This window comes from Phyllostomus discolor, chromosome 1, assembly GCF_004126475.2.
Source record: "Phyllostomus discolor isolate MPI-MPIP mPhyDis1 chromosome 1, mPhyDis1.pri.v3, whole genome shotgun sequence".
In the NCBI taxonomy this organism is placed as follows: domain Eukaryota; kingdom Metazoa; phylum Chordata; class Mammalia; order Chiroptera; family Phyllostomidae; genus Phyllostomus; species Phyllostomus discolor.
Genome location: NC_040903.2, coordinates 103,592,494 through 103,604,440, shown reverse-complemented (window position 1 = coordinate 103,604,440; position 11,947 = coordinate 103,592,494). Strand labels below are relative to the sequence as shown.

The window sequence follows — 11,947 nt, the reverse complement described above, 5'->3', positions numbered from 1 at the left end:
ACGGGCTGTGGAGGCCTGTCCTTCCTTTCTGGGCCATCAATGATTCTACCTTTTTCAATCACCGGGCTTTTAGAATTGTTCATAATATTATCACTAAATATCTGAAAATGTTAAAATCTAGATTAACTGTTTCATTTGTTTATATATATATATACACACACATACACACATATATATGTACATTACACACATTTTAAAAAATCCCTTCACCAAAGCCATTTTTTCTGTAAACTTATCTCTTAGACTCTACCAGCTTTAGTCTCCCTGGATTTGTGTGTTCTGTTACCAACTAGTAGAACAAATTAAATAACTAAATATTAAAATACTGTAATTATATTCATAGCAAAAACAAAAAAATAGACATTGATACAGTATAAATCTCACTGTTTTCAGGTAGATGGCATTAAATGGTAAAGGTTAATTATAAGCAGTTCTGACATGTTCCAGTTTTATAACAAGGTTTATATGTTAACTCTGTACATTGTTTTTTTTTTCACCCTTTTTTGAAAATAAGCTATAGTAGAACTTTTAGTGTCAGCAAAGACACATACTTACTATGTTCTATGCAAGAGAAGCTAATTTGGGTTACATGCAATTCTATTTCCCTTAGTTGAGGCAGAGCTGCTTCCTGCATTGCGCTGGTCTCCGGACCACCTCCGTGCAACGCTGAGAAGGTATGCTATGGCCAAATGGCAGTCCCGATAGCAGTTTACAAGGGGCCCTGTGACACCAGAACATTGAGGTGGTGTGTAGCCAGGTGCAAGATGCCCAGATATTTCCAGGGTATCTTACGGCTGGACTCTTATTCTCCCACGCTGTTTCTGAAGAAGGTCTGCATTATTTTGGTTACTAGCCTGGTCGGAGTGGAGATACTGTGGGCAACGTAAACAAAAGAACATCGGGCACATGGGCTGGGTTTGGGAAGGGGTGGGGGAAAGACCACATATAATGTCTTTGAGGATTTAAAAAAAACATATTTATAATTAATTGGTGAGAGATGTCAGACAAACCATAAGAAGTTCATTGAGTTAGTGGTTAAGTTTGAAGTCTCATGTTACAGGCGGTAAAGTCCTTATTTAGAAAAAAGGCCTTTAACCTATTACAATATACACAGTTACTTGCAAGAAGTCTGATTCACAACCATTTTCTCAAAGCCTTTTGTTGTTGTTGGTTTTTCCAAATAAGGATGAGTAGCTCTACAAAAATGAGACAAACATACACAAAAAAGATGGTTAATAAGTGAGGATTTTCTCTTGGAGACAGCTATTGTTAGCAGGGAGAATCGGATATTGACACTGTTGCTGAGGAACCACCTCATGTTCTTCTTGTGCTGTTCACCCGAATAGTGTCTGTTCCATTACTGTACTCTACACCCATTTATTCAGTGATCCCTTTGAATGCAACACTGCAAACACGCGGCATGAAGAGATGTGTAAACGGAGACTGATGCCTTCCGAGCTCTAACAGGGAACTGGGAATGGGGTCTGGAGACCATGGTCTCCATCGGCTTCTGGAATCTTCAACAATTTCGAGGCCCATCTTCTGAAGCCCTCTCGTGCTGTAAGTTGTAGTAACAGTTCTGACAAACACGCACTGGGGACGAGATTTTCAAACGTTTGATTTCTGACTGAAACCGACTGCACCTAAAGGAAAGGCAAAAATCAAGCAGTTACAAGTCCTCTCCATGTTTGACCACTGGCTGAGAAATACTCATTCGAAAATCAAAAGGGAAGCTTGCAGCACAGTGCCAAAGGCCACACTGAGGTACAAAAGGAATGCCGTATTTCTTGTTTCAGTCTATGAAGAAAAGGAATATTAAACGAGGCAGGCTATTTATTTGACTGTAGAAAATTTAAAACAACGTCGAGATTCCCCTATAGGATGAAGCCACGGGGTCTGGACAGCCATGGCCACCCTCCCTGTGCAGGCCGGCTCCTCAGGCCCTACGAACTCATGGGTATGCCAGCATCTCTACTGGAGCTTGACTTTTTTCTCTTGGCAGAAGACTTATTACACATTTCAAACAACATGCTGGTCACTACCAAGTTCCTCTGGGCTTTTATGCTTTTGTAAACACTTGGTTTGATCCTCAGTTGTTTCTTAAACAAGTAGTTTGGGTCCAACGTTTTCATTTTGTTTATTTTGATAAATTCCTTGAAGTAGACAATACTTAAGAGATGTTCAAATTCTTAAAAAGTACTCCTATTACTGGAATAAAGCAGGGTGCAACCTTGGACACAGCACTTAATCACGTTAAGCTTGGCTTCTCACAAGACTGAAATAGAGAATTCTATCTCTTTGATTAATCTACGAGTAAAAGTGCTCAGCGAATAAATAAGTGTTCAGTGAAATAATAAATCTCTTATGCTACCAGTGTAAGAGATTTAAAGGACTGTTATTGACTTTGAGGAGACCCTCAGGAGTGCTGACCAGGTGTTTCTGGTGATTATTACTGCACTTTTCAGTATGACAGAAATATATCACAATTGTAACAAAAAAGGACAGAAGTGAAGACTGATTTAGACTGACACAGCATTCTGGAGTGGGGGCCCAGAGCAAATCAGAACCTATGTGTTGGGCATAATGAATATCCTTAGAGTTTAACCACAAAGAAACTCAAAAAGCTTGCATCTCATCTACTTTTGGCAGAAGAGCTGACCGCAGTTCCTGCAATGGTGCGCCTTTCTGTGAGAGAAAACCGCACGGATCAGCCTGAGCAGTCTGTCACCTCCTTCGTCCTTCACCCAGTGGTCTGCAGCAGAACGGCCTGGCTGGTCACTTACAGACCAGCTGAAGAAACTCGGCCTCGACTGTCGCCAATGAGGATCCTACTGTGATCCCTGCAGGAGACACAACAGAGTCACCTCAGGGGCAGCCTCAGCACAGCCTTCTGCTGAAGGGCTCTTTCCGTTAACCCTTGAGGGTCTCCAGTTTTCAGTGGGGATATGTGCTGGAGTGGGGGTTGTGTCCATGAAGATACAAAAGGAACTGAGCCCGAATTTACACTTCCATCTCAACTCTCTTTGGATCAAACCTTGCTGTATCTCTGAAGTAAGAGGAAGGCAAAGTTGCTTTTTTTTTTGTTTAACTTGGAATTAAAATCTACACACTGCCAGGTCTTTTGATTTGTCTGTTTGAGACACATAAGAAAATGAAATCTGTTTTCCCCAAAGACAGGCTTAGAGTATGCGGCCCCGGGCATAGCTGATGGATGACTCAGTTGTAAGAGTAGCTGGAGAAGGTCTGACACTCACTTTGAGACGCCCAGGGCGGTGATCTCTGCCGGGTGTGCGTTGTCCTTCCGATCGAAGGCCGTGTGCATAGTTAGCTTACTCCTGAACACCAGCTGCCGTTCCCACCGGTACCCTGGAATGGAAAAGTGCAAGACATGGCAAATGGAAGTGAGGGAAGCCAATGTTTGGTAGGTACACCCTAATATGGTGCTATCCAAAGTTGGGGTAAAATAAGATACAGTTATTACAACTTTTCTACTTCTCAGCAGCTGCTGCCTCAGTGGAAGGTAAAGCAATCTAGCTTAACATTTACCATGGGCCAGGTGGGAGAATGTCTCCTACCATGGCCAGGCGAAGATGAATACTGACAAGGGGAAATCATCATGCAAGAACATAAAATTTTTCCAGTTGAGAACCTTGCCTCTATCTCAAAGTTACCTGTGAATAGTTTATTTTTATCTGTAAACAATAATTTGTCTATTTTCAAAAAACTTTCATGATTTGTGAGTGAAGTTATGGTTTTGAGGCATCTCTCTTTAAAAAATGCCAAACATATTGCAAAGACTATTGTGGGGTATAATCTCTAAATCCACTTTACATAGAACATTTCCAAGGCTTTCTCTGTGGGTGGTCCAGGTCACAGGGATAGGCTCAGGGAGAGCTAGAGCCCTTTGCCCCCTCCACCAACCTCACACCACCCACAAAGGACCCGAAGGACACCATACTCCAAGTTACCAGGCTTCAGTCTGCTGTAATTCCGCACTTCAGTGGGATTGGGGTGAGGGTGGTTAAGGGGACCCTGCAAATGGGTTCTGGTCTGCCCCTCTGAATAGTTCACGAACACGAAGCCATCTTTCTCATCTAGACTGAGCTGGTCAGACCAGCGCCTGGAGTCATCGGAGCCACTGTCAGTACACCAGGGGGCTGTGGCTCGGCAGGAAGCTGCCCGGGGCCTGTGGCCGGCGCTGCTGGGTTGGCTGAACGTGTCCTTGGGATCCTGGCTGCTGCTCTGCTCATCTGCCTCTGAATCACTGCTGTCCTCATCCTGGGCTTCCTGTCCTGGGTAATGCATTGGGAGAATCAGAAAACACATCTACAACACAGATCTAGCTTTGTTCCACTGGTATTTTTCCTCTATCAGTTAAGACAGATTAGACATAGTATTTTAAGGTAACTATAACAATAAAAAATTGCCAGAATTTTCAGCTAGATTACATGTAGAAAAAAAAACAGCAAAATTTCTGAGTTCATAAAATGCTTTGGCCAAAACATTCATTTTTTCAGAGTCTGGTCACAACCGTTGCAAATCTCTCACTATCTGCCTCACTACCACTGTTTAGCTAGATGGTGCCAACTCTCCTCCATGTAGCCTGGCCCCTTCTCATGGAAAATTTTGTGCATGCTGTTAGTTCTACTTAGAGCCAACTTCCTAATCTCTGTGCATTCCCATGTTACGTATCTTTCAAGGCACAGCTCAACTACTTCCTTCCCTAAACTCTTACCTAGTTCCTGCAGCAGAAAGTAATCCTCTCTCGTGGACTCCTTCAATAGTTTAATGCCTTTTGTGTATTTGTAACTCTCACCCAAACTTACTTTTGGACAGTCTTTCTAAAGACAGAGGTCAGCTTGAGGGAAGGGGCCCCAAACACAGTGCCTTCCATGTAGCAGTCAATATAAATGATGACACAGATGAATAAATTACTGATGAAAACTTTAATTTAGGATTTTGGGTTTTCTTTCTTCTTTCCATTGTTACTTTGTTATTTCCTCACATGAATCCCTACTCCCCTACAATAGTGGTAAGGGAAATTATGAAAAACAAACACATATAATTGGAAAAAATGAGAGTAAGAACAAGGGTGCAAGCACCAGCCCACTAAGCATACATATTTTTTAGTAAGACCAACACTTCATTTGCCTCCCTCTACTCAGTAACACTAGCAGTAGGTGACTAATTTGAGTGGACTTTTTTCACCCTAATGGCTTATGAGTATGAGCTTTAAGGTCTTCACACGAGCAGTCTGGGAAACAGTTCTAATTTCTGAGGAACTGCCGGCTTGTTTTCCCTTTCACCCAGGCAACTGCCCTCAACCCCAACGTCCACACTGCCCAAGGTCAACCCTTCCTGGGGGCTGCCCTCCCGTCTGCCACTTCTGCCAAACCCTGTCGACAATATGAGTGCACAAGCAGGAAGAAGACCAACAAATGTCTCTCCTCCCGCAATCTGACCCCTTCTTTGATCTCACTTATTCAGCTCATCTTCCACTGTTATTTACTTAAAATCTTCGTTAAAGGAAGGGAAAGTGACCCACTTCTTACTGGAATTAATCCAATGTCTGCCAAACAACTGAACTGTTACATCCTGAAACACCCAGATGACCTTTTCAGTGGAGCTACAGTGGACAACGTAGAAGTTTACACACATTAAAGTAACAGAAGCATTAAGATGCCCTGTCCATCAGATCATTGCTATTTCATGGCAAAGTAAACACCACTTTTGGCTTACAAAGAGAAGCTATTTGTGCCTTTCTGATAATAAGTCTTTTCCCTTAGTAATCCCCTCTTAACTGTCCAACTCAGACAGAATTCTCAATGTACAAAAATTAATTACAGAGAAACAATCAAAAGGCCAAACTTAAAACCCTTTCCAGGAAGACTCTTGCAAAAACTGTTCTAAATCAAATGGAGTTAAGTTCTCTGTACATCAGCCTGGTTTTATGGCCAATCATTCTGTACAGAAACCAGCTATCTCTATAGTTCATTTTGAAGTGCTTCACAAATAACAGACACCAGGCTTCAGTTTGAATGATGCCCTTCTTGAGCAGGCCCAGGGTGGGGACACTGGCCCATCTCTGAAGAGTTTACAAGCACGAGGCCAGCCTGTCATCCACACTGAGCCTGCCAAGTGATGGGCAGACAAGCCATGAGCCTGAGGTGCAGGCCATCTGACTCATCCAACACTGTGCCCTCCAGATTCTGCTTTGTATTTTTACAACTGAAAGTCCTAGCCTTTGATACTCAAAGAAGCTAGTAACTGTGTTTACAATGGGATGTGGAAGCCACTCCAAGATGCTCACCCCGCCGACTGCTGCTCAGTGAATCAGAGAAAGCTCTGCACACCCACCCAGCTACTTTACATACCAGGTGCCTAGCAAGCTTCTAGCAGCAACGCCCAACCAGACTTAGGCTCCGGTTTATTGTTTGATGTAAGTTTATACATAATGACTTAAAAATATGAAAACTGTCAAATAACATTTTAGAAAATATTAAATACCTATTTGTGCTTCTGGACAGTCTTCCTGCATTTCTAGGGCTTCAACGGGCTCAGGAGCTGGTGTTTCAGGAACTTGCAAAAATTCCATTCTCCAAAACTGAATTTAAACAATGGACATGTTACTGGATAAAAATGAGTTGTCAGGGTTAAACAGGTAACTTGGTTTCTGTCACTACGTATAATTAAATTTCCCTGTATCTTGAAAAATGTGTCCAGGGACTGACTACACATAAACAGTGCTTCCCACACTGTGTTCGAGGAGATGCCTATGAGTGTTTCTTGGTGGAGGGAAAAGGACTGTGGTTGAGAAAGTTTGGAAAACATGGTCTAACCTAAGACACTGTTTTGCTTCTACAAAAACATCTGACAGCCTCATATATACCAATACATACTCGGGATCTCAGAGAAGGCATTCAGGGAGCGGGATCCCCAAACGTATTTGGCAATGGAGCTTTTCATGAGGCCTCAGAGATGAAGCCACCTCCCTCTGGGAGAGCGGCTCTGGCTGTGCCTACTCTCTAAGGTGCCGGTGTGGTGTGGGAACAGCTGCACTGTGGCTCTACTACATGTCACTGTGACTAACATGGTAGCAATCGGCTGTACTCTGCCTTCCACTGGAAGCAGAAAACTTGGTGCTACAGAAAAGGAGCACCAAGTAAATCTCAGAGAAAAATCTCCAAATATTAGAACAGACTACAAAGTTAAACACTCTGTGGATTCCATTTTCTGTAGCGGCCCCACAGAGAAAGCTAAAACAAGGGTAAACTATCTAGGATTCAGGGGATCACCTAGGACTGTAGCGAGGGAATGAATGACCTCAGGCCTCAAATGTTTTCTAGCTCTTTGATTCTAGGTAGAAAAGAGATAGTCCCAGTTTTCTCTAAGAAGTCGCTTGGTAAGCCGAGACCCATTACATGCACATTTATATTTCTACCAATCCCAAGGTGACATGGAAAATCATGTGTAAATGACTTGCTTGTGTCCAAGCTGCCAGGTGCTTAGTAGCACTAACAGAGCTACCTGATGGGAAGAAAAGAGGCTGAGTCACTGACGTGCTCCACGTCTGAGAACACAGTGGCCGAGGTCTGTCTGAATATGAGAGAGAGTTTGACGAACAATATGACAAACCTGTTCAGGTGTCCTTCAATGTGGACAGCTGCACGAGTTTCAGGAAAACTAGGGCAGTGGATATCTTGTGTGTTTCTCATACAGCTGACTTACCCGAACCACACCATCCGAGTGTCCTGTTACTATGACGTTCTGTGTGTCCCACTCGTTCATCTCTGACACGCAGCAGCAGACAATCTGCTGGCTCCTGCCTGTGAATGTGTTCACACTCACGACAGGGTTCCCGTTGATGCTCCATACGTGGATATACGTGGCCAGCACAGGACACAATGTCCCCCTGGGGAAGGCAGAGAAAAACTCCTCACTCACTTTGTATTCATTCCAGTTTCAAAGTAAACTGAATCCTTGGCCTGGCTCTCAAGGAGAGAGAGTGGGTAATTTCTGAGGAAGCCTGGAATTCAGTGCTTGCTAACTTAAAAAATACCTGAACAGAGGCCTCTTTAAGAATTCAAGGTTGAGAGGAGGCTGCAGCCAAGGTGATTTCAAATGGTGCCAAAGGCAGGACTTTCATGTTTTATGCTTCCGCATCTTGCTGAATAATGGAGTAATGGTTTCTTCCATGTCAAAGCTGTCTGAGAAGTGAACTACTCTTCTTCTCCCCATCATTTACAAAATCTATTTATACCCTTCATTTAGAGGAGAACCCACCTCCACTTCATTTTACAAATGAGTCTAAACACAAAAACCATAGGTTCAAAGATAAATTCTTCAGTTCAGTTGCCTCTCTCTTCAGTAAAAGAAAAGATGAGATCTTGGTAAACATTGTAATATCCTATTTTAAAGTTTGTATTCACAGGAGGTGGGGGAATGAGATGGCAAAAAAGGTAAAACCTGGTATACAAGTCACTTGGTAAAGAGAATAAACCCTAAGTCTCCTAGAAGTTATAATTCAGGTTTTCATGAGGTCCAAATACAGTAAAGAATGAGCTTTCCCCTCAAATTCTACCAGGCTAGGCTCCACCCAACCTAGTGAGACTATAAGTCCTACTGTTAAGGGAATTAAGATGCTTCCTGAAGCATCTACTGTGTCAGTTCCTAGCTACTGTGGTGGACCCTTAGACTCTCCATTTTCAACCTTGTGAGGTTAGCTAGTAGAGGTCCTGCTTTAGAGAGGATGAAAGTGAAGTATAAAAAGCTTAAGTAACTTGCCTAATATCAGAGAGAGAAGATCTGAACCCAGCTCTTTCTGGCCCCAAAGCTTATATACCATACCACAATGCCTCTTCTTATCCCTAAGACAGCCTGCCTGTCATGATGCTAGCTACTGAATTTAGAAACCCTCCTGCCCTTCTTCTTTCTGCTCTTCTTCCACCAAGATGGCAAGAATCAAACCAAAACCCAAACAAAAACAATACCTAGCAAAGCATTAGTATGTCTACCTCTATTGGTCACTGAGTCATGTCTGACAATGAGTATCAGCAGCGGAGCTTTAATTAATAGCCTCAGTTTCTGCAAGAGATGAGAGACAGCCTGTCCATCCTGCACTGAGCAAGACTTTCTTCGATGGCTCCAGGGAGCCTCCATGAGAGTGCATTAGAGAAAATACACCCTCCAGTGGACGTGAGGGCTGGGCAGTAAGAGGAGGAGCTGAAGGGCAACAGTGAGGTTCCTTAGGCCCAAAATGTAGGCTGAAGTAAGCAGACTTAATATTGGCTGCAAAAATATAACTGAATAGAAATCTTTTCATGAGGCTTTTCCTCATGTGTTATTAAAAGATTACAAAAGCATCTTACCAGAAAAAAAATCACTTTCCATAGTGTTTGCAGCAACTATTGCAATCCAATGGGTGTATACTGGCTCAAATAACAACTAGCAATAAATAAAATCCTCAGTAGTTAAATGAAGAACCCCAAACAAGGTGCTTGAAAGAGTGATCAAGAGCCTGACTCAGAGCAACACTGCATCTGAGAGGTTCTGTTGCACTGACATGTTGGTAAGGCTCTCTGCACAGACATTTGCATGACCAGCCCTATGTGCTGTTCTGAAAATATCTTAAACCCTTCAAATATACCAAAAAGCAAATTTGACTCTTTATCCTGCATAAACCCATTCACTGCCAACTCTGATTACACTTACTGTAATCGGACAATCTAAGCTCCATTCACTAGAACTGAATCTGTATCTTTTTCTTTTTTCTTTGAATGACTACAAGGTATCTGACTAAAAGCATCAGACTTAATATCTTCTGGTAGAAATAAAAGATGTAGCACCCCTCAAAAGGAAAGATGTCTGTGTGGGTGATGATATGACGTGGCTAGAGCTACTCTGTGTCATGCAAGATTGATCTTCGGGAGGGGCTAAGGGTAGGCAGGGGTGAGAAGCAGGTACAGCTAACAAGTGAGGAGGCTTGGGGACCTCTGGTTGGTTTGCAAGACTGGTGTGTCTATGTAGGCATCTTCCACATATGGAAGTGATAACTTGTCCCTTGGACACAGAGACCTTGACTTTTATAAATCTACACCTATCTTCTCTACTTATCAACATACCTTATGGCAACAATGAGTATCCTCGCCTGGCCCCTCCCCAGGTGGGCTTGGTTTGCACAAGGGGCTCCTAGGCTAGTACATTCATTTTATCTGTCTGTATATAAAATATTAATTTTAGACAAGTGATAATATCCTTTGATAACCTTGAGATGTTTTAGAAATAGTTCTGTCACAATTTCTCTCTTGTTTGGGTACCCAAATGTTACTTTTTTCACTTTACATAATAAACAAACAAATAAAAATGTATTCAATGCAATTTTTTCCTGATTTCTGTTTCTGATATTTCGATGTTGGTGTAAATCAAAATGCCTTTGATTTCTGAATACTGACTTTGTATCCCACTGTTTTGCCAAATTCACTTATTAGGTTGAGTAGTTTTTTTGTGGAGTCTATAGGATTTTCTATGTACACTATCATGCCATCTGCAAACAATGATAGTTTTGTTTCCGTCTTCCCAGTTGGATGCCTTTTATTTCTTTTTCTTGTCTGATTGCTGTGGCTAGGACTTTGAATACTATGTTGAACCAAAGTGGTGAAAATTGGACACCCTTGTCTTGTTCCTGATCTTAAGGGGAGAGCTTTCAGTTTTTGCCTGTTCAGTATGATGTTGGCTGTAGGTCTCTCATATATGGCCTTTATTATGTTGAGGAATGCTCCCTCTATTCCCACTTTGCTAAGTGTTTTTATTCAATGCCATTTTAACATCCTGAAGAAATCATACAAATTCTGTTTTTAAAAATGCCTATTCTAGAATGTTTTGTTTTGAACCAAATTTTGCTCATTAAAGTATGCAAGTAGTGAATGAATTTTAAGACAAAATGCTGAGTTACAAACTTTAATAGCCATCTGCTTTTGCAAACAACACAAAATTCAAAGAAATGAGTCTTTATCAACTAGTCATTTTGTTCTTATGTTGGCTAGACCTTCTTGTTTTCCTAGACATAAACCAAAAGGGCAATTTACTACTTACTGTTAATTCATTGATACAAAGAGCAGAAACTGGAGCTCGATGGCCTCGGAGCTGGGTTAGAAATGATAGCTTGTTCAGGTCCCAAATGATGCAGGTTCGGTCACGGGACCCGCTGACAATTATGTGATAGGCTAATGAAGCTGTGGCACAGGTGACAGTATCAGTGTGGCCAAGTAAGGCCTACAAAGTAGAACAGAAAAACCCACGCTGATCACAGTGACAGTACTGGTTAAGGGACAGCAAAGATCCTGGATGCACCAGGAAACAAGGGGTATGTGCACTGGGTGTACGTGCCTCAGGCAACAGTCTGTGGGGAGTTTTCACTCTCCTCTTCCCAACTGTCCTTGCCTCACCCCCTGACTGAAGGAGCAGTCCTAGAGGACTCTGGAGGCTCTAGTCTCCATTTTTTAGTACTTCTGTCTCTGTACTTGGGCCAGTGTCTTAGAAGGAAGAGAACAGCAACTGCTACGCAGCTTGGGTTTCTTCCTACCATTTCTATGTGGAGATGTGTCGATTATGGCCCCCAAAATATAGACTTTATACTCTGCATCTATTCATTTATGCCACCAATTCCTGTTAAGTCCATTGTAAGGAGCTACGATTGGATGGATTTTTTAAAGTGCACATACTGTGAGAGCTGCATGTCTGTGGTACATGGTCCTGGGAAGATAAAGGGAAAATGTGGTCCTTATGTGTCTGTAACCTCCTGTCACTGAACTGGAGACATCAGGACATTTGTGTCCAAGAGGGATTCTTTCTTCAAACTAGAATAAGACCTTTCTTGCTAGAGTATGAAGAGAAACAGGACCCTTGGAAATGGCAATGAGGGAAAATAAGTATTTTGAAGAAAATACTG

The 11,947-nt window shown here is 42.3% G+C and overlaps 1 protein-coding gene across 1 annotated transcript in view; it reads right to left on the bottom strand.

Annotated features, from left to right (window-relative positions):
• Window positions 1-484: 484 nt before the first annotated feature.
• Window positions 485-11,947, bottom strand: part of WDFY3 (WD repeat and FYVE domain containing 3) — a 243,909-nt gene continuing 232,446 nt past the window's right edge. Inside the window, 11 exon segments of the mRNA XM_028505686.2 lie at window positions 485-1,643; window positions 2,641-2,680; window positions 2,683-2,722; window positions 2,724-2,795; window positions 2,798-2,840; window positions 3,255-3,366; window positions 3,969-4,292; window positions 6,508-6,604; window positions 7,729-7,887; window positions 7,889-7,912; window positions 11,092-11,271. Of these exon segments, the coding sequence (XP_028361487.2) occupies window positions 1,520-1,643; window positions 2,641-2,680; window positions 2,683-2,722; window positions 2,724-2,795; window positions 2,798-2,840; window positions 3,255-3,366; window positions 3,969-4,292; window positions 6,508-6,604; window positions 7,729-7,887; window positions 7,889-7,912; window positions 11,092-11,271 (1,215 nt within the window). The 3' untranslated portion in view covers window positions 485-1,519.